The sequence below is a fragment of the Bombina bombina genome, chromosome 6 (assembly GCF_027579735.1).
Source record: "Bombina bombina isolate aBomBom1 chromosome 6, aBomBom1.pri, whole genome shotgun sequence".
NCBI lineage: Eukaryota > Metazoa > Chordata > Amphibia > Anura > Bombinatoridae > Bombina > Bombina bombina.
Genome location: NC_069504.1, coordinates 177271629 through 177294487, shown reverse-complemented (window position 1 = coordinate 177294487; position 22859 = coordinate 177271629). Strand labels below are relative to the sequence as shown.

The following is a 22859-nucleotide window of genomic DNA, read 5'->3' as shown; positions in this document are numbered from 1 at the left end:
CTAGAGCTATCAGGGGTGATTGTTCCAGTTCCTCTACAGAAACAGGGTTTGGGTTTTTATTCAAATCTGTTCATTGTCCCAAAGAAGGAGGATTCTTTCAGACCAATTCTGGATCTGAAAACTTTAAATCGTTTTGTAAGAGTCCTAACTTTCAATATGGTGACTATAAGGACTATTCTGCCTCTTGTTCAGCAAGGTCATTTCATGTCCACAATAGACTTACAGGACGCCTATCTTCGTATTCCGATTCATCCAGACCACTATCGGTTTCTGAGATTCTCTTTTCTAGGCAAGCATTACCAATTTGTCTCTCTTCCGTTTGGTCTAGCGACAGCTCCGAGAATCTTTTCAAAGGTTCTCGGGGGTCTTCTATCTGTAATCAGAGAGCAGGGTATTTCGGTGTTTCCTTATTTGGACGATATCTTGGTACTAGCTCAATCTTTTCATTTAGCAGAATGACACACGAAACAACTTGTGTCGTTTCTTCAAAGACATGGTTGAAGGATCAATTTACAAAAGAGTTTCTTGATTCCTCAGACAAAGGTCACCTTTTTAGGTTTCCAGATAGATTCAGTGTCCATGACTCTTTCTTTGACAGAAAAGAGACGAATGAAGTTAGTGTTAGCTTGTCTAAACCTTCAGTCTCTATCATTCCCTTCAGTGGCTATGTGCATGGAAGTTTTAGGTCTCATGATTGCAGCATCGGACACGATCCCCTTTGCTTGTTTTCATATGAGACCTCTTCAGCTTTGCATGTTGCACCAATGGTGCAGGGATTATACTCAGATATCACAGTTGATATACATAAATTCCAACTATCGCATTATTGTTCAAGGGGCCTCCTTTGTTCGTCCATCACAACAGATGCAAGTCTTTAAGATTGGGGAGCTGTCTGGGGGTCTCTTGACAGCACAAGGGGTTTGGGAACCTCAGGAGGCGAGGTTACTAATCAGTATTTTAGAACTCTGTGCTATTTTCAGAGCTCTTCAGGTTTGGCCTCTATTGAAGAGAGAACTTTATATTCAATTCCAGACAGACAATATCACTACAGTGGCATATGTCAATCATCAAGGGGGGACTCGCAGTCCTTCAGCAATGAACAAAGTATCTCTGATACTTTCTTAGGCGGGATCCAACTCTTGTCAAATTTCTGCAATTCATATACCAGGAGTAGACATTTGGGAAGTGGATTATCTCAGTCATCAAACTTTACATCCGGGAGAGTGGTCTCTCCATCCAGATGTATTTTTTCAATTGGTACAGATGTGGGGTCCCCCAGAAATAGATCTGATGGCCTTGCGTCTGAACAAGAAGCTTCCAAGATATCTTTTCAGGTCTAAGGATCCTCAGGTGAAGATGGTAGATGCTCTAGCAGTTCCTTGGTTTTACCAACCTGCTTACATTTTCTTTCATGTAATTGGCAAGAGTCCATGAGCTAGTGACGTATGGGATATACAATCCTACCAGGAGGGCAAAGTTTCCCAAACCTCAAAATGCCTATAAATACACCCCTCACCACACCCACAATTCAGTTTTACATACTTTGCCTCCTATGGAGGTGGTGAAGTAAGTTTGTGCTTGATTTTTATTATTTCTTCTGTGATAAACACTTCTAAGCATTCTGAAGCCCAATTCCTCTCAGAGTACAGTGTTTGTCAGAGGGATGTGAAGAGAGTATCGCCTATTTTATTTTATGGTTTCCCTTGCAGGAAATATTTTCAAGGGTTCTATGTTATCGGTCGTAGGGATTCATCTCCTACCTCCCTTTTTAGATCGCCAATTTACTCTCTTCTTTGCATACTTTTACTAAATTTTACCATTTGATGTGTTTGCTTCTTCGGAAGCAGCCTTTGGTAAAAAGGTTCTTCAGGCACTTGTCTCCATTTGATTCTAATGCCTTTTTTGATTTGAGTTTTTCTGACATTTTTAAGAAAACTTAACTATATTTTTGGATTTCATTTCTCAGGGGATTTAGCTGTTTTTATTGTATCCCTCCCTCTCTAGTGACTTGTGGACTTCCACATCTTTGGTATTATATCCCATACTTCACTAGCTCATGGACTCTTGCCACTTACATGAAAGAAAACATAATTTATGTAAGAACTTACCTGATAAATTAATTTCTTTCATAGTGGCAAGAGTCCATGAGACCCACCCTATTTTTTGTGGTTTTCATTTTTTTTGTATAAAGCACATTATTTTTTCCAGTTCCTCTTTTTTGTATGCTTTTTACTCCTTTTTTACACCTCACTTTTTGGCTATATGTTAAACTGAAGTATAAATGAGGTGGGAGGTGTATTTATAAGCATTTTGAGGTTTGGGAACTTTGCCCCCTCCAGGTAGGAATGTATATCCCATATGTCACTAGCTCATGGACTCTTGCCACTATGAAAGAAATTATGTTTTTTCACTCAATACCAAAGAAGGGAATGTAGGCTTCCAAAGGCAACCATGCAAGGTGTATATTGGACATGTTAAAGTTTGTTTCTGAGAGAGCTGAGCTTAAGCATTGTTTTTCATACATCAGATTCTGTCCCTGTCAGTTTTAGGATAGATTATCCCTACTTAATTAAACAGTTACATACAGCGGGTTATTAGTTGTCTGACTATTTTGTTTACAGCAGTCCCTATGCAGTTTACTAAAATAATACACATCTCTGGATTTCTTATTAACATAAACTACTATGAAAATAATAGCTTGACTATCTAAAACTGTCCACACATTTCCCACGGAGAAGCTGAGTATTTTCAAAGAACAGGGCATTCATATTGTCAAACATCCATAACTGACTAAAAGATTTTAGTAGCAGTGCCCTTATTGATTGCAACATTTGGTAATGGAAAGTTAAAAGGAAAACTGATGAAATTAAAGATAAGTAAAGTTTTGTTGATCTGTGTTAAAAGGTACTTTGGTCAGAAGCTTTATTCAAAAGATACATTTTATCATTGTTTTTTACCAAGATTGTTTAATCATAAACTGATGCTGCAATGCTAGGTTTAATTATGTTGTTGTAAATTTAGCTAAGTATTTATCATTTTTTGTACCTGAAAATACCACACTTTCTAATATTTCCAGTTACTTTTTGGAATATATACACTTCCACTGAGTCACTAAAATAAATGTGTATGGAGTGCTTATACAATGTGATAAAGCAAGCTAATTGCTCCTATTAAGAGAGAACAGTTTAACATGAAGCCTTTTTTCCTTGAAGAGACAGGCAGCTTCGCAAGAGACTCTGGAACAAATTAGAGCTGAAAGTTATGCATCTTTAAAAAATCAATTGGAACACAGAATACAAGATCTAGAGTTGGAGCTCAAAATGAAAAACACCCAGCAAGAGACCCTGTGCCAGAAAGAGTGCTTTCAAACAGAACTGGATAGGTACAAGGATTTATACTCTGAAGAACTGAAAGCCAGAAAAGCGCTGACATCAAAACTTGACAGGTGATCAAACATAGCCAATCACTAACCATTCATACTTTCTCTCTTGTATTTCTCTCTAAAGCAAATAGACTGCTTGTTGTTTACCCAGCATTAAATTAGAATCTTAACTTATGTATTTAGTTTCAAGCACTCTGAACATTATTTGTCTTTACAGAGCAAATGACAGGCTTTCGGAAGTCAATGCCAAATTGCTTAATGAGCGGCAAAGAAATAATTCATTAATTACAAGTTGTATTGTAAATGGAACTTTACCAGCAAATCCTGTTCTTGATGCTAGTCAGCTTGGAAATATGTGTGGCAATTTAACATTGAATAGAAGTTTTGGACTTGGGGACCATCACCTGAATTCTAGTGGAAATGGCTTGGTAGCAAGTCAAGATGAATCATATCTTGTTAAGGTCAGTAGGGTTTATTTTTATTTTTTTATAGGTGCAGACTTTTTATTCAACATTTGCCAACTGCTTGGAAAAGGTTTAATTATACTTAATCAATACAAAGTGTAGCATTGCATTTTTGTATACAGTTAAGAGATAAAGGGAACTTGTTTCATACTATGTTACAATATAAATAATTTTGAATTTTAGTTGTGTAGATCGATTTATGAAGCTGTGTACACAGCTTCAGAGCCCTTGCTGACTTAAAACATCCTGGACTTATCAACAAACTCAGGTGGACAGATTCCCTGCCTGGGAACATTGTAATATAATAATTGGGGCCCAGTGTGTGGATCAGTAATTGTGTTTACTGAAAGAGGAGGTATAATGTTTCCCTAAGCTATCTAAATGGCATTCCAAGAGCTTAAAAAAATAAGAATATGTTAAACAGAAATATCTTGCATTTCCACAGTGTTTAGTGTCCTTTTAATCTTGTCAACTTTATTTACAGAAGATTGAATGAATTTGATCACTGCTCGTTGATGAAACCGCAAAAATCTTCACTGACTCTTATTTCCATAGTTGACAATTGCAAAATTTTCCTAACTTGCACCCTCCTCTACTTTCTGCAGATCTGCCTTATTTTTCTCATGTCTTGTTCATTATCTTCTGTCCCCCTTTACAGATTGCTATTTGACACCTACTCTCCTATAGAATTACATATACATTCATTAATACAGTTTTGCACAAAATAAAAGGCTCATTAGATTAAAAGTAAAAATTGCGCAGAATGGGAAAATCCACGGCCATTTTTTTGCGCAAAATATTAATATCCTGTACTGTTTTTAAACTAAAAGCATGCCAAAAAAAAAAAAAAACGCTTTTTTTTATCAAACAAATTTAGAAAAATATGTTATAATGAAACATTTTAAAGTATAATACATATAAATTCTTACTTTATTAAAGGAGGTACCTGGTCGAATTGTTAAAAAAAAATGGTATCCAGCACAAAATTCTTGGAGCCAAAAATAATAATTGGCTTTTAAAGGTTCTTATGTATTTAAATTTTCTATTTCCTATTTTTGGCCAGGCTTTCCGCTTTATATTCTGCCACAAATACTTACAGTGATCTGTTATTGAATACTCACATGATCCTCTTTGTATACATTCACAAAGGCTTAGTAGTTCCATATGTTACCTCTACACAAGGTGTTTTGATAAATATACAAGGTCATATTTCTCTTGTAAGGTGTATCCAGTACACGGATCATCCATTACTTGTGGGATATTCTCATTCCCAACAGGAACTTGCAAGAGGACACCCACAGCAGAGCTGTAATATAGCTCCTCCCCTAACTGTCATAGCCAGTCATTCTCTTGCAACTCTCAACAAGCTAGGATGTTGTAGGAGAGAGTGGTTAAATATAGTTAGTTTATTTTCTTCAATCAAAAGTTTGTTATTTTTAAATAGTACTGGAGTTGTGCTATTTTATCTCAGGCAGTATTTAGAAGAAGAATCTGCCTGAGGTTTCTATGATCTTAGCAGGTTGTAACTAAGATCCATTGCTATTCTCACATATGTCTGAGGGGATTACACAGATGAGGTAACTTCAGCGAGAGAATGGCGTGCAGTTTATTCTGCTATCAGGTATGTGCAGTTATAATTTTTTCTAGAGATGGAAAACACTAGAAAATGCTGCTGATACTGGATTAATGTAAGTTAAGCCTGAATACAGTGATTTAATAACGACTGGTATCATGCTTACTCCCAGGGGTAATACCCTTATGATATTGCAATATAAACGTTTGCTGGCATGTTTAATCGTTTTTATATATGCATTGGTGATAAAACTTTATTGGGGCCTAGTTTTTTCCACATGGCTGGCTTAAATTTTGACTAGAAACAGTTTTACTGAGGCTTTCCACTGTTATAGTATAAAAGTTACAGTTGGTGCAGTTAAAATTACAAACTGTGACATCCAGCTTCCCTCAGGAGTCCCCTGTATGCTATAGGACATCTCTAAAGGGCTCAAAGGCTTTCCAAAGTCGTTTATTGGGGAAGGTAGGACCACAGCTCGTTTTTTTTGTTCCGTTTTTTGAACTAAAGGGTTAATCATCCATTTGCAAGTGGATGCAATGCTCTGCTAGCCTATTACATACACTGTAAAAATTTCGTTTGATTTACTGCATTTTTTCACTGTTTTTCAAATTCTGACAAAATTTGTTTCTCTTAAAGGCACAGTACCGTTATTTATATTTGCTTGTTAACTTGATTTAAAGTGTTTTCCAAGCTTGCTAGTCTCATTGCTAGTCTGTATAAACATGTCTGACATAGAAGAAACTCCTTGTTCATTATGTTTAAAAGCCATGGTGGAACCCCCTCTTAGAATGTGTACCAAATGTACTGATTTCATTTTATGCAATAAAGATCATATTCTGTTTTTAAAAAAATTATCACCAGAGGAATCTGACGAGGGAAAAGTTATGCCGACTAACTCTCCCCACGTGTCAGACCCTTTGACTCCCGCCCAAGGGACTCACTCAAATGGCGGCAAGTACATCTAGGGCGCCCATAGCGTTTACTTTACAAGACATGGCGGCAGTCATGGATAATACACTGTCAGCGGTATTAGCCAGACTACCTGAACTTAGAGGTTAGCGAGATAGCTCTGGGGTGAGACAAAATGCAGAGCATACTGACGCTTTAAGAACCATGTCTGATACTGCCTCACAATATGCAGAAGCTGAGGAAGAAGAGCTTCAGTCAGTGGGTGATGTTAATGACTCAGGAAAGATACCTGATTCTAATATTTCTACATTTAAATTTAAGCTTGAACACCTCCGCGTGTTACTTAGGGAGGTTTTAGCTGCTCTGAATGACTGTGATACCATTGCAGTGCCAGAGAAATTTTGTAGACTGGATAAATGCTTTGCAGTGCCAGTGTGTACTGATGTTTTTCCAATACCTAAAAGGTTTACAGAAATTATTAATAAGGAATGGGATAGACCAGGTGTGCCGTTCTCTTCCCCTCCTATTTTTAGGAAAATGTTTTCCAATAGACGCCACCACACGGGACTTATGGCAGACAGTCCCTAAGGTGGAGGGAGCAGTTTCTACTCTAGCAAAGCGTACTACTATCCCTGTCGAGGACAGTTGTGCTTTTTTAGAGCCAATGGATAAAAAAATTAGAAGGTTACCTTAAGAAAATATTTATTCAACAAGGTTTTATCCTACAGCCCATTGCATGCATTGCCCCTGTCACTGTTGCTGCGGCGTACTGGTTTGAGTCTCTGGAAGAGGCTTTACAGGTAGAGACTCCATTGGATGACATACTTGACAAACATAGAGCACTTAAGCTAGCCAATTATTTTATTTCTGATGCCATTGTTCATTTGAATAAACTAACGGCTAAGAATTCTGGTTTTGCTATACAGGCGCGCAGAGCGCTATGGCTTAAATCATGGTCAGTTGACGTGTCTTTAAAATCTAAGCTACTTAACATTCCCTTCAAGGGGCAGACCCTATTCGGGCCTGGTTTGAAGGAGATTATTGCTGATATCACGGGAGGAAAAGGTTGTGCCCTTCCTCAGGACAGGTCCAAATCTAGGGCCAAACAGTCTAATTTTCGTGCCTTTCGAAACTTCAAGGCAGGTGCGGTATCAACTTCCTCTAATAATAAATAAGAGGGAACTTTTGCTCAATCCAAGACGGTCTGGAGACCAAACCAGACCTGGAAAAAAGGTAAGCAGGTCAAAAAGCCTGCTGCTGCCTCTAAGACAGCATGAAGGAACGACCCCCTATCCGGTAACGGATCTAGTAGGGGGCAGACTTTCACTCTTCACCCAGGCGTGGGCAAGAGATGTTCAGGATCCCTGGGCGTTGGAAATTATATCTCAGGGATATCTTCTGGACTTCAAAGCTTCCCCCCCAAAAGGGAGATTTCACCTTTCACAATTATCTGCAAACCAGATAAAGAGTGAGGCATTCTTACACTGTGTACGAGACCTCCTAGTTATGGGAGTGATCCATCCAGTTCCAAAGGAGGAACAGGAACAGGGTTTTTACTCAAATCTGTTTGTGGTTCCCAAAAAAGAGGGAACCTTCAGACCGATTTTGGATCTAAAGATCTTAAACAAATTCCTCAAAGTTCCGTTGTTCAAGATGGAAACTATTCGTACTATCCTACCACTGATCCAGGAGGGTCAATATATGACTACAGTGGATCTAAAGGATGCTTATCTTCACATTCCGATACACAAAGATCATCATCGGTTTCTCAGGTTTGCCTTTCAAGACAGGCATTACCAGTTGTAGCTCTTCCCTTGGGATTAGCTACAGCCCCAAGAATCTTTACAAAGGTTCTAGGGTCGCTTTTGGCGGTCCTAAGGCCGCGGGGCATAGCAGTAGCCCCTTATTTAGATGACATCCTGATACAGGCGTCAAACTTCCAAATTGCCAAGTCTCATACGGACGTAGTACTGGCATTTCTGAGGTCGCATGGGTGGAAAGTGAACGAGGAAAAGTGTTCTCTATCCCCACTCACAAGAGTTTCCTTTCTAGGGACTCTGATAGATTCTGTAGAAATGAAAATTTACCTTGACGGAGTCCAGGTTATCAAAGCTTCTAAATTCCTGTCGGGTTCTTCATTCCATTCTGCGCCCTTTGGTGGCTCAGTGTATGGAAGTAATCGGCTTAATGGTAGCGGCAATGGACATAGTGCCGTTTGCATGCTTACATCTCAGACCGCTGCAACTATGCAGGCTCAGTCAGTGGAGCAGGGATTACACAGATTTGGCCCCTCAACTGAATCTGGACCAAGAGACCAGGGATCCTCTTCCCTGGTGACTATCTTGGGTCCATCTGTCCAAAGGTATGACCTTCGCAGGCCAGATTGGACTATTGTAACAACAAATGCCAGCCTTCTAGGTTGGGGTGCAGTCTGGAACTCCCTGAAGGCTCAGGGATCGTGGACTCAGGAGGAGTCTCTCCTTCCAATAAATATTCTGGAACTAAGAGCGATATTCAAGGCTCTTCAGGTTTGGCCTCAGTTAGCAACTCTGAGGTACATCAGATTTCAGTCGGTCAACATCACGACTGTAGCTTACATCAACCATCGAGGGGGAACAAGAAGTTCCCTAGAGATGTTAGAAGTTTCAAAAATAATTCACTGGGCAGAGATTCACTCTTGCCACCTATCAGCTATCCATATCCCAGGTGTAGAGCACTGGGAGGCGGATTTTCTAAGTCGTCAGACTTTTCATCCGGGAGAGTGGGAACTCCATCCGGAGGTATTTGCACAACTGATTCTCCGTTGGGGCAAACCAGAACTGGATCTCATGGCGTCTCGCCAGAACGCCAAGCTTCCGTGTTACGGATCCAGGTCCAGGGATCCCAAGGCGAGACTGATAGATACTCTAGCATCGCCCTGGTCTTTCAACCTGGCTTATGTGTTTCCACCGTTTCCTCTGCTCCCTCTACTGATTGCCAAGATCAAGCAGGAGAGAGCATTGGTGATTCTGATAGCACTTGCGTGGCCACGCAGGACCTGGTATGCAGATCTAGTGGACATGTCATCCTTTCCACCATGATCTCTGCCTCTGAGACAGGACCTTCTACTTCAGGGTCCTTTCAACCATCCAAATCTAATTTCTCTGAGGCTGACTGCCTGGAGATTGAATGCTTGATTTTATCAAAGCGTGGCTTCTCCGAGTCAGTTTTTGATACCTTAATACAGGCACGAAAGCCTGTCACCAGGAAAATTTACCATAAGGTATGGCGTAGATATCTTTATTGGTGTGAATCCAAGGGTTACTCATGGAGTAAGGTCAGGATTCCTAGGATTTTATCTTTTCTCCAAGAAGGTTTGGAAAAAGGATTGTCAGCTAGTTTCTTAAAGGGATAGATTTTTGCTCTGTCTATTCTTTTGCACTAGCGTCTGGCAGATGTTCCAGACGTTCAGGCATTTTGTCAGGCTTTAGTTTGAATCAAGCCTGTGTTTAAACCTGTTGCTCCACCATGGAGCTTAAACTTGGTTCTTAAGGTTCTTCAAGGAGTTCCGTTTGAACCTCTTCATTCCATAGATATCAAGCTTTTATATTAAAAAGTTCTTTTTTATTTATTTTTTTGGTAGCTATTTCCTCGGCTCGTAGAGTCTCTGAGCTATCTGCCTTACAATGTGATTCTCCTTATCTGATTTTTCATACGGATAAGGTAGTCCTGCGTACCAAACCTGGGTTCTTACCTAAGGTGGTATCTAACAAGAATATCATTCAAGAGATTGTGGTTCCATCCTTGTGTTACACAATCTGGACGTGGTCTGTGCTTTAAAGTTTTACTTACAAGCTACTAAAGATTATCGTCAAACATCTGCTTTGTTTGTTGTCTACTCTGGACAGAGGAGAGGTCAAAAGGCTTTGGCAACCTCTTTTTCTTTTTGTCTAAGAAGCTTAATCCGCTTAGCCTATGAGACTGCTGGACAGCAGCCTCCTGAAAGGATTACAGCTCATTCCACTAGAGCTGTCGCTTCCACTTGGGCCTTTAAAAATGAGGCTTCTGTTGAACAGATTTGCAAGGCGGCGACTTGGTCTTCGCTTATTTATACTTTTGCTTCTTCGGAGGCTATATTTGGGAGAGAGGTTTTACAGGCAGTGGTTCCTTCCATTTAAGTTCCTGCCTTGTCCCTCCCTTCATCCGTGTACTTAAGCTTTGGTATTGGTATCCCACAAGTAATGGATGATCCGTGGACTGGATACACCTTACAAGAGAAAACACAATTTATGCTTACCTGATAAATTTATTTCTCTTGTGGTGTATCCAGTCCACGGCCCGCCCTGTCATTTTAAGGCAGGTAATTTTTAAATTTAAACTACAGTAACCACTACACCCTATGGTTCCTCCTTTCTCGGCTTGTTTTCGGTCGAATGACTGGCTATGACAGTTAGGGGAGGAGCTATATTACAGCTCTGCTGTGGGTGTCCTCTTGCAACTTCCTGTTGGGAATGAGAATATCCCACAAGTAATGGATGATCCGTGGACTGGATACACCACAAGAGAAATAAATTTATCAGGTAAGCATAAATTGTGTTTTTCCTCATCTAGTAGGCATACATTTTAAAGGGTTATAAAATTTCTGGGTACAACTACAGTAGCACGGTTAATGCTGACCATGCTATTGATTTTCCTCCTGTACTTGCACCTCTCTTTAAAGCCGTTCTCTTATTTCAGCCCATTACAGAAGCCAGTTGGCATCTTTATACTGGGCGCTGTCATCTTGGTGCTCATGCATTGTTGCATCCTGTTACAGAAGCAGTGCACTTTCACAGATCAGTGACATTGTTTTTTACTGTTTAAAAGTTACATAAAAAATATAGAAAAAACAACTTATGAACAATATACAGAAATGTAACCACTGCATAAATATACATCTCCCACTCTTAGTGCATATACAGCTTATAAAGGAGGCAACAATTCCACTGATCTGTGAATGTGCATTACTTCTGTCACATAGTACAAAAATACTTTAATTTCAAGATGGCTGCGTCCAGATTGAAGATGCAGAACTTAACTAACCATCAGTTTTGAAGGGTTAAAATGAAGAGTAATAGTTTTGAAGAGCGCTGCAGGTACAAGTGGAGAAACAACAGCACGAGTAGTAATCTACTGTAATTTAGCCCTTACGGACCAGCGCCATGCACTGTACTGCGGCTGTGTCCAGGGCTGTTAACGTGCCTGTCTCTCCCCTTTCGCTGTGACTTCAATATTACTGCATGCTTCAGGAGTGGGGGAAGTGCAGAAGTAGCATAATGGAGGACATCCCAGTCTAGTGATCGCAGGAACAGGGTGTCCCTGTGATCCCATGCCTGTCATTGGGTTCCCTCCATTCATGAGATACATGCTGCGTGCATCTGCTGCTGGAAGCCCGCATGTAAGGCTAGCTAGCAGCAGTACAGTAACTGTCGAAAATGACAGATACTGTGTATATGTAAACCACAGACCTAGAAGGTAATTAGAGAGGAATTAGAGGAGGTTGATGATCAGGGAGTTTATACCTTCTCTAAGTCAGTGTACAACTGCGTACCCAGTGATGAGAAATTGTGGTTTATTTTGTACTCTGCCAACATATTTCAGCATTACAAAATACATTTATTGAGAGAATGTTTATAAAAGAAAAAAGTGTTACATATAAGATCTAATTTGACAGTGAACAAAAATTATGTATTAATAGTTTATATTGTTACTGCAGTTTTAAATTAAAAGGATATTAAACCCAATTTTTTTCTTTAAAGATTTTTTATAGAGCATGCAGTTTTAAGCAACTTATCAAATTTTCTTCGTTCTCTTGGTATCTTTATTTGAAAAAGTAGGAATCTAAGCTAAGCAGTCGGCCCATTTTTGGTTCAGACCCTGGCTAGCGCTTGGTGATTGGTGGCTACATTTAGCCACCAATAAGCAAGTGAAACCCAGGTTATGAATAAAAAATGGGCCGACTCCTTAGCTTAGATTCCTACTTTTTCAAATAAAGATACCAAGAGAACGAAGAAAATTTGATAATAGGAGTGAATTCGAAAGCTGCTTAAAATTGCATGCTCTATCCGAATCATTAAAGTTTAATTTTGACTGTAGTGTCCCTTTAAGCTTGTTTTTGTCTCCCATGAAAACCAGCCCCAACAGTATTCAGTACAGTGAATGTAAAAATTAGAAATGTTTAAAATGATTTATCTGCACAAAAATGTACTAAATTTTATAAGTATGTACATGTAATTCAACAGCCATTGTATATTGATTTGAAAATATTTATTTTTATTTTCAAATGTATTTCAGATGCAACACGAAATGAACAAAAATATCACAAAAGAGCTTGACCAAGGTATGTTAAAGGGACAAACAAGTGTTTTAAATGTATTTAATGATTCAGAGCGTACAATTTTAAACAACTTTTTACTTCTATTATCAATTTTGTTTCACTCTTGGTATCCTTTATTGAAGGAGAAGCAATGCACTTTCCATCTAAAGGGGAGGAGAGTCCACGGCTTCATTCATTACTGTTGGGAATTAAGAACCTGGCCACCAGGAGGAGGCAAAGACACCCTAGCCAAAGTCTTAAATACCTCCCCCACTCCCCTCATCCCCAAGTCATTCTTTGCCTTTGATCACAGGAGGACGGCAGAGAAGTGCCGAAGATCGGAGTAGTCTTTTATGGAGGGTAGTACTGGAGTTTTAAGTTGTCCTGTCAGCCTCTCAGTGAGAGCCTGGGTGAAAGTTATAGTCCGGAGATGCAGGGAGAGTCTTTCTGCAAAACCATCTCGATTCATATTAACAGCTCCACAAGCAATCAGCGTTGATGAGTTTGCTGCCTGCTTTTTACACTCAAGTCCATGTCAGGAGCGAAGCTACTAACCTGTCACAGTTGAAGGCCCATGTTCCTGTTCCACGGCATAGATTCTGGTAAGATCGTTTCATTTTTTTTATTACATAATGATAACACGGAAGACAGGGTCATAGTGTGGCGCCTTTATCTTTAAAGAATCAAGGGTTAATATTCCTGAAAAGGGGATTATTGAACAGGGGGGTTTATACATTATATTGTTTATTGTGTCATTGCTGCGTTATGTGTGAGATGAGGCTCTGGCAATGTGTGGAACTTACAGGAGTATTACGCGGCCCCTTTTTTGGCATATTTTCTCCTTAGGCAGGGGCAGTCCTGCCAGGCATTCCATGTGACCGGGTGTGGCTATCTCTCTTCCTCTATTGATCAGCTGCAAACGGCGGTATCGAAAGTGATCCATAACTTACCACGTTCTGCTAAGCGCAAGCGTAGGGTTACCATGACGGCCCGGCCCAGGGGTTGTCTATGCCTATGGAAATATCAGAGGCGCTATACGATGAGGAGCCCCACTCCGACTCTTCGGAGGAGGCCCCTTCTGGGTCAGAGTCCGTGTCATCTAAACCTCCAGCTGCGGAGGAGCCTGACTTTAGGTTCAGGAGAATTTGCGCTTTTTGCTGAAGCAAGTGCTTGCTACTCTGGAGGTTCCGGAACTGAAGCTTCCGGAGGAACCTGTGATTCCTAAGCTTAATAAGGTATATGAGGACAGTGTGGTGCCTCCCGGTTCCTGTTAAAATGGCTAACATTATTAAGAATGAATGGGAGCGATTAGGTTCTTCCTTTTCCCCTTCTACTTCCTTTAAGAAACTGTTTCCCATTCCGGACTCTCAGCTTGAGCTGTAGGGTACTGTCCCTAAGGTGGATGGTGCTATCTCCACGCTTGCGAAGTGGACAACTATTCCCCTCGAGGATAGTTCGTCGTTTAAGGAGCCCATGGATAAAAAGTTGGAAAACATGTTAAGGAAGATGTTTCAACACACAGGGTTTGTTTTCTAGCCGGCAGCGGCCGTAGCCGCAGTTTCCGGAGCTGCAACATATTGGTGTGAATCCCTGTGTGAAATAGTTGAGGGGGAGACTTTCATCGACGAGATACAGGATCAGATTGAGGTGCTGAAGATCGCCAATTCTTTCATCTGTGATGCCAATATGCAAATTATTTGCCTGAACAGTAAGGTGTCAGGTTTTTCCATTTTAGCTTGCAGGGCTCTGTGGCTAAAATCTTGGTCTGCGGACATGACCTCTAAGTCGATGCTGTGGTCCCTACCTGGTCGATCATATCTACGGTTACGGGAGGCAAGGGAGCTTTCCTACTGCAGGATAAAAAGGCTAAGCAAAAGGGATTTACTTTTCGTCGCTTTTGTGCGGACAAGGCCCAGCGCCAGCAGCCCGCCACGAAAGCGGACCAGTCCAAGGGAATTTGGAAGCCGGCTCATTTTTGGAACAAGTCTAAGCAGAGCAAGAAGCCCGCCGAGACAAAGTCGGCATGAGTGAGCGGCCCCCAACTGGTCTCCGGACCAAGTAGGGGGCAGATTATCTCTCTTCTCAGAAGCCTGGTTACAGGACATTCAGGACCCTTGGGTTCTGGAGGTTGTCGCTCAGGGTTACAGGATAGGGTTCAGATCCCATCCGCCCAGAGGCAGATTCCTCATGTCAAACCTGTCTTCAAGACCAGAAAAGAGGTAGGCTTTTCTAGAGTGTGTGAGGGATCTCTCCTCTCTCAACGTTATCGTACCAGTACCCCTAGAAGAGAGGTCTATGGTACTATTCAAATCTTTTTGTGGTTTCAAAGAAGGAGGGCATGTTCCGCCCGATTCTGGACTTAAAGTGTTTAAACAAGTTTGTTAGTGTTCCTTCGTTCAAAATGGAAACAATCAGATCTATTCTGCCCCTAGTTCAAGAGGGACAGTTCATGACAACCATAGACTTGAAGGACGCTTACCTTCATGTGCCAATCCACAGGGACCACTTCAAGTTCCTAAGATTTGCGTTTATGGACCAACACTTCCCCTTTGGTCTGGCAACGGCCTGAGAGTCTTCACAAAGGTTCTGGGGGCGCTACTTGCGGTGGCCAGAGCCAGAGGCATTGCTGTGGCACCCTATCTGGACGGCATCCTAGTCCAGGCGCCGTCGCTCAGTCTCGCAGAGGATCATTTGAGGGCTCTTCTTCTTTTGCTCCAATCTCACGGTTGGAAGATCAACTCAGTAAAGAGTTCCCTGGTTCCCAGCAACAGGGTGGAGTTCCTGGGCACGATAATAGACTCTATGTCCATGAAAATATTTCTCACAGACCATCGACGCAGGAAGATTGCGTCCTCTTGTCTTGTCCTTCAGTCCAACTCAAGCCCCTCGGTGGCTCAGTGTATAGAGGTGATCGGACTCATGGTTTCCAGCATAGACGTCATTCCATTCTCCAGGTTCCATCTCAGACCTCTTCAAATGGCCTGTTGAGACAGTGGAACGGTGATCATTCAAATCTATCACAGCAGATATCCATGGATGCTCGGACTTTCTTGGTGGATCTGTCAGGATCAACTTTCCATGGGGACATTCTTCTTGAGAACGTCCTGGGAGATTGTGACCATGAGTCTGGCAGGATGGGGAGCTGTTTGGGGTGCCAGGATGGCACAAGCAAATTGGTCCCGGGTGGAATCTCTCCTTCCGATAAATATTCTGGAACTTCGAGCAATCTACAATGCTCTGAAGGCATGGCCTCTTCTGGGGTTGGTCAGCTTCGTCACATTCCAGACCGACAACATTACCTCGGTGGCTTAAATCAACCATCGGGGGGTACGAAGAGCTCCCTAGCCATGAGGTACGTGTCTCGGATCTTGGAGTGGGTGGAGTCCCACAGCTGCTCGCTCTCAGCGATTCACATTCCAGGTGTGGACAACTGGGAAACAGACTTTCTCAGCAGGCAATCCTTCCATCCAAGGGAATGGTCTCTTCACCCCAAGTTGTTTGCGGAAAATTGTCTCAGGTGGGGAACGCCGGAGATAGATCTCATAGCGTCCAGACTCAATTGCAAGCTACCCCGATACGGGTCGAGGTCCAGGGATCCCCGGGCAGAGCTGATAGATGCCTTAGCGGTGCCTTGGGGGTTCAGCCTCACTTACATTTTTCCACCGTTACTACTTCTACCTCATAAATATAAAAAGAGAGAGATGCACTCAGCTGAGACAGAACAAAAGCTAGAAAAACTTCTGTGCCTGTTCATTTTTGGGTGCCACTCAGGGTGCATACTCTTTTAGCACACTATGCCCCTTCACAGAGAAAAAATATCCTGTAGCATATCAGTCTGACCCTGCCCAATGACAGTCCAGCACCGAAATACCAGGCAATTCTTCTCTGAACAAGAGAAACAACAACCCCAGACGATCGTTTCGGCCTTCTGTGGGCCTCGTCAGTGAGGTGCAGTCGCATCTCTCTAAGGGCATGTGTGCAAGGAGTCCACGTCTTGTTTCCCCTTTTACTCTTAGGGAGACCCAAGAGCAATTTGCATAAATATAAAAAGAGAGAGATGCACTCAGCTGAGACAGAACAAAAGCTAGAAAAACTTCTGTGCCTGTTCATTTTTGGGTGCCACTCAGGGTGCATACTCTTTTAGCACACTATGCCCCTTCACAGAGAAAAAATATCCTGTAGCATATCAGTCTGACCCTGCCCAATGACAGTCCAGCACCGAAATACCAGGCAATTCTTCTCTGAACAAGAGAAACAACAACCCCAGACGATCGTTTCGGCCTTCTGTGGGCCTCGTCAGTGAGGTGCAATCGCATCTCTTTAAGGGCATGTGTGCAAGGAGTCCACGTCTGGTTTCCCCTTTTACTCTTAGGGAGACCCAAGAGCAATTTGCATAAATATAAAAAGAGAGAGATGCACTCAGCTGAGACAGAACAAAAGCTAGAAAAACTTCCGTGCCTGTCCAGACGTGGACTCCTTGCACACATGCCCTTAGAGAGATGCGATTGCACCCCAGGATATTGTTTCTCTGTGAAGGGGCATAGTGTGCTAAAAGAGTATGCACCCTGAGTGGCACCCAAAAATGAACAGGCACGGAAGTTTTTCCAGCTTTTGTTCTGTCTCAGCTGAGTGCATCTTTCTCTCTCTTTTTATATTTACTTCTACCTCATGTAGTGGTACTCATGAAACAGGAGCGAGCTTCGGCCATTCTGATTCCTCTTTCGTGGCCGCGGAGGACGTGGTTTGTGGATTTGGTGGGGATGTCATCCTCTCCGCTGTGGAGGTTACCCTGTCGCAGGGATCTACTGGAACATTGCCCTTTTCAACATCAAAATCTCGATTCTCTGAGGCTGACTGCGTGGAGATTGAACGCCTAGTTTTGGCCAGGAGAGGCTTTTCTGAAGGTGTGATTGATATGCTAATTCAGGCAAGGAATCCAGTCACTCGTCGCATCTACCATAAGGTGTGGAGGACGTAATTGTCCTAGTGTGAGAAGCATGGATATCCTTGGCATAAGGTGAAGCTATCCAGGATTCTGTCCTTTCTCCAAGACGGTTTGGAGAAGGGTCTTGCCGCCAGTTCCTTAAAGGGACAGATTTCGGCATTATCAATCTTGTTGCATAGGAGACTCGCTGAGCTCCTTGACATCCAATCTTTTGTTCAGGCTCTGTCTAGAATCAGGCCTGTCTTTAGATAGTCTGCTCACCCATGAAGCTTAAACTTGGTCCTTAAGGTATTACAGAGGGTTCCGTTTGAGCCTATGCATTCCATTGCTATTAAGCTTCTGTCCTGGAAGATTCTCTTCCTGTTGGCTATTGCCTCGGCACGCAGAGTATCTGAACTGGCTGCCTTGCAATGTTAGCCTCCTTATCTGTTTTTTCATGCGGATAAGGCTGTGCTTCGCACTGGTTTGAGGTTTCTTCCCAAGGTGGTGTCTAACCATAACATCAATCAGGAAATAGGTGTTTCTTCTTTGTGTCCTAACCCTTCTTCTTCTAAGGACAGGTTACTTCATAGCCTGGATGTGGTTCGTGCCTTAAAGTTTTATCTTCAGGCTACAAAGGATTTCAGACAGTCTACATCTCTTTTTGTGGTGTATTCAGGGAAGCGCAAGGGGCAGAGAGCCTCTTCTACTTCTTTGTCCTTTTGGTTGAGTAGCTTGATTCGCTTGGGCTATGAGACAGCGGGACATATGCCTCCTCAAAGGATCACAGCTCTTTCAACTAGAGCTGTGGCTTCGTCTTGGGCCTTCAAGAATGAGGCCTCTATGGAGCAAATTTGTAAGGTGGCTACCTGGTCCTCTTTACATACTTTTACAAAATTTTACAAATTTGACTTTTTGCTTGTGCGGAAGCTGTTTTGGGGAAAAAGGTTTTGAAGGCTGTGGTGCCCTCAGATTAGGGTCTGCCCTTTACCCTCCCGGTTTCATTTTGTGTCCTCTAGAGCTTGGGTATAAGTTCCCAACAGTAATGAATGAAGCCATGGACTCTCCTCCCCTTTAGATGGAAAACATAAATTATGCTTACCTGATAATTTAATTTCCATCAAGGGGAGGAGAGTCCATGGCTCCCGTCTGTATCTCCGATGGGCGGACCTAAATTTAATTTATCTTCTGGCACCATTTATACCCTGATATTTCTCCTACTGTTCCTATGCATAATGACTGGGGGATTAGGGGAGTGGGGGAGGTATTTAAGCCTTTGGCTGCGGTGTCTTTGCCTCCTCCTGGTGGCCAGGTTCTTAATTCCCAACAGTAATAAATGAAGCCGTGGACTCTCCTCCCCTCGATGGAAATGAAATTATTAGGTAAGCATAATTTATGTTTTTGGGAGCTAGCTGAACACACTAGTAAGCCAATGACAATAGGAATATATGTGCAGTCACCAATTAATAGCTAGCTCCCAGCTCCTGAGCCCTCCTATGTATGCTTTTCAACAAAGGACACCAAAAGAACAAAGCTAATTAGATAACAGAAGTAAATTGGACAGTTGTTTAATATTGTATGCTCTCTCTGAATTCCCTTTAAAGGGACATACATTAGAAAGGGGGCCTATTTGGCCCCAACGGAATATCAGTTTGAGAGTTTTTGTTGTTGTTGTTGTTGTTATTTCTTTCCTATGGCATGGAGAGTCCACAATTTCATTCCAAATACTAGTGGGATAATCAACTCCTGGTCAGCAGGAGAAGGCAAAGAGCACCCCAGCAGAGCTGTTAAGTGTCACTTCCCTTACCCATAATCCCCAGTCCATTCTCTTTGCCTCACAGGAGGATGTGCGAAGATGGTGTCTGAAGATATTTAATCCTTTAATGGGTACTTTTCCCTGCAAGCAAGGATTGGGGCTATGCTGTGTCCATGTCAAGCTCTTTAGTAAGAGTAATGGTGGCTTTTAGCAGTTAGAAGATGGTGAGGTGGTCTTTGCTTAACTTCTAACATTAGTGCTACCCTATTATAGAAAACCAGGGTTGGTTACTCTGTTTTTCTCCAACATAGGTGTGTCCGGTCCACGGCGTCATCCTTACTTGTGGGATATTCTCTTCCCCAACAGGAAATGGCAAAGAGCCCAGCAAAGCTGGTCACATGATCCCTCCTAGGCTCCGCCTACCCCAGTCATTCTCTTTGCCGTTGTACAGGCAACATCTCCACGGAGATGGCTTAGAGTTTTTTAGTGTTTAACTGTAGTTTTTATTATTCAATCAAGAGTTTGTTATTTTAAAATAGTGCTGGTATGTACTATTTACTCAGAAACAGAAAAGAGATGAAGATTTCTGTTTGTATGAGGAAAATGATTTTAGCAACCGTCACTAAAATCCATGGCTGTTCCACACAGGACTGTTGAGAGCAATTAACTTCAGTTGGGGGAACAGTGAGCAGTCTCTTGCTGCTTGAGGTATGACACATTCTAACAAGACGATGTAATGCTGGAAGCTGTCATTTTCCCTATGGGATCCGGTAAGCCATGTTTATTACGATCGTAAATAAGGGCTTCACAAGGGCTTATTAAGACTGTAGACTTTTTCTGGGCTAAATCGATTCATTATTAACACATATTTAGCCTTGAGGAATCATTTTATTTGGGTATTTTGATATAATAATATCGGCAGGCACTGTTTTAGACACCTTATTCTTTAGGGGCTTTCCCTAATCATAGGCAGAGCCTCATTTTCGCGCCGGTGTTGCGCACTTGTTTTTGAGAGGCATGGCATGCAGTCGCATGTGAGAGGAGCTCTGATACTTAGAAAAGACTTTCTGAAGGCGTCATTTGGTATCGTATTCCCCTTTGGGCTTGGTTGGGTCTCAGCAAAGCAGATACCAGGGACTGTAAAGGGGTTAAAGTTCAAAACGGCTCCGGTTCCGTTATTTTAAGGGTTAAAGCTTCCAAATTTGGTGTGCAATACTTTTAAGGCTTTAAGACACTGTGGTGAAAATTTGGTGAATTTTGAAAGGGTTCCCTTCTTGGGAACAATAATAGACTCCTTAGAAATGAGGATATTTCTGACAGAGGCCAGAAAAACAAAGCTTCTAGACTCTTGTCGGATACTTCATTCCGTTCCTCTTCCTTCCATAGCTCAGTGCATGGAAGTGATCGGGTTGATGGTAGCGGCAATGGACATAGTTCCTTTTGCGCGCATTCATCTAAGACCATTACAACTGTGCATGCTCAGTCAGTGGAATGGGGATTATACAGACTTGTCTCCGAAGATACAAGTAAATCAGAGGACCAGAGACTCATTCCGTTGGTGGCTGTCCCTGGACAACCTGTCACAAGGGATGACATTCCGCAGACCAGAGTGGGTCATTGTCACGACCGACGCCAGTCTGATGGGCTGGGGCGCGGTCTGGGGATCCCTGAAAGCTCAGGGTCTTTGGTCTCGGGAAGAATCTCTTCTACCGATAAATATTCTGGAACTGAGAGCGATATTCAATGCTCTCAAGGCTTGGCCTCAGCTAGCGAGGGCCAAGTTCATACGGTTTCAATCAGACAACATGACAACTGTTGCGTACATCAACCATCAGGGGGGAACAAGGAGTTCCCTAGCGATGGAAGAAGTGACCAAAATCATTCTATGGGCGGAGTCTCACTCCTGCCACCTGTCCGCTATCCACATCCCAGGAGTGGAAAATTGGGAAGCGGATTTTCTGAGTCGTCAGACATTGCATCCGGGGGAGTGGGAACTCCATCCGGAAATCTTTGCCCAAGTCACTCAGCTGTGGGGCGTTCCAGACATGGATCTGATGGCCTCTCGTCAGAACTTCAAAGTTCCTTGCTACGGGTCCAGATCCAGGGATCCCAAGGCGGCTCTAGTGGATGCACTAGTAGCACCTTGGACCTTCAAACTAGCTTATGTGTTCCCGCCGTTTCCTCTCATCCCCCGGCTGGTAGCCAGGATCAATCAGGAGAGGGCGTCGGTGATCTTGATAGCTCCTGCGTGGCCACGCAGGACTTGGTATGCAGATCTGGTGAATATGTCATCGGCTCCACCTTGGAAGCTACCTTTGAGACGAGACCTTCTTGTTCAGGGTCCGTTCGAACATCCGAACCTGGTTTCACTCCAGCTGACTGCTTGGAGATTGAACGCTTGATCTTATCGAAGCGAGGGTTCTCAGATTCTGTTATCGATACTCTTGTTCAGGCCAGAAAGCCTGTAACTAGAAAGATTTACCACAAAATTTGGAAAAAATATATCTGTTGGTGTGAATCTAAAGGATTCCCTTGGGACAAGGTTAAGATTCCTAAGATTCTATCCTTCCTTCAAGAAGGATTGGAAAAAGGATTATCTGCAAGTTCCCTGAAGGGACAGATTTCTGCCTTGTCTGTGTTACTTCACAAAAAACTGGCAGCTGTGCCAGATGTTCAAGCCTTTGTTCAGGCTCTGGTTAGAATTAAGCCTGTTTACAAACCTTTGACTCCTCCTTGGAGTCTCAATTTAGTTCTTTCAGTTCTTCAGGGGGTTCCGTTTGAACCCTTACATTCCGTTGATATTAAGTTATTATCTTGGAAAGTTTTGTTTTTAGTTGCAATTTCTTCTGCTAGAAGAGTTTCAGAATTATCTGCTCTGCAGTGTTCTCCTCCTTATCTGGTGTTCCATGCAGATAAGGTGGTTTTACGTACTAAACCTGGTTTTCTTCCAAAAGTTGTTTCTAACAAAAACATTAACCAGGAGATTATCGTACCTTCTCTGTGTCCGAAAGGTTTTGCAAACCGTGGTGCCTTCCATTTAGGTGACCTGATTTGCTCCCTCCCTTCATCCGTGTCCTAAAGCTTTGGTATTGGTTCCCACAAGTAAGGATGACGCCGTGGACCGGACACACCTATGTTGGAGAAAACAGAATTTATGTTTACCTGATAAATTACTTTCTCCAACGGTGTGTCCGGTCCACGGCCCGCCCTGGTTTTTTTAATCAGGTCTGATAATTTATTTTCTTTAACTACAGTCACCACGGTACCATATGGTTTCTCCTATGCAAATATTCCTCCTTAACGTCGGTCGAATGACTGGGGTAGGCGGAGCCTAGGAGGGATCATGTGACCAGCTTTGCTGGGCTCTTTGCCATTTCCTGTTGGGGAAGAGAATATCCCACAAGTAAGGATGACGCCGTGGACCGGACACACCGTTGGAGAAAGTAATTTATCAGGTAAACATAAATTCTGTTTTTCTTTGACTGCAGGTCCCTGTCAGAGATTGACTGACTCTGTC

The 22859-nt window shown here is 42.5% G+C and overlaps 1 protein-coding gene across 1 annotated transcript in view; it reads left to right on the top strand.

The window, feature by feature from the left end:
- Window positions 1–22859, top strand: part of LOC128664358 (ankyrin repeat domain-containing protein 26-like) — a 418274-nt gene that overhangs the window by 380977 nt on the left and 14438 nt on the right. The window contains exons 35-37 of the mRNA XM_053719196.1: window positions 3213–3445; window positions 3600–3843; window positions 12641–12686. Coding sequence (XP_053575171.1) covers window positions 3213–3445; window positions 3600–3843; window positions 12641–12686 — 523 coding nt within the window. The remainder of the gene's footprint in view (window positions 1–3212; window positions 3446–3599; window positions 3844–12640; window positions 12687–22859) is intronic.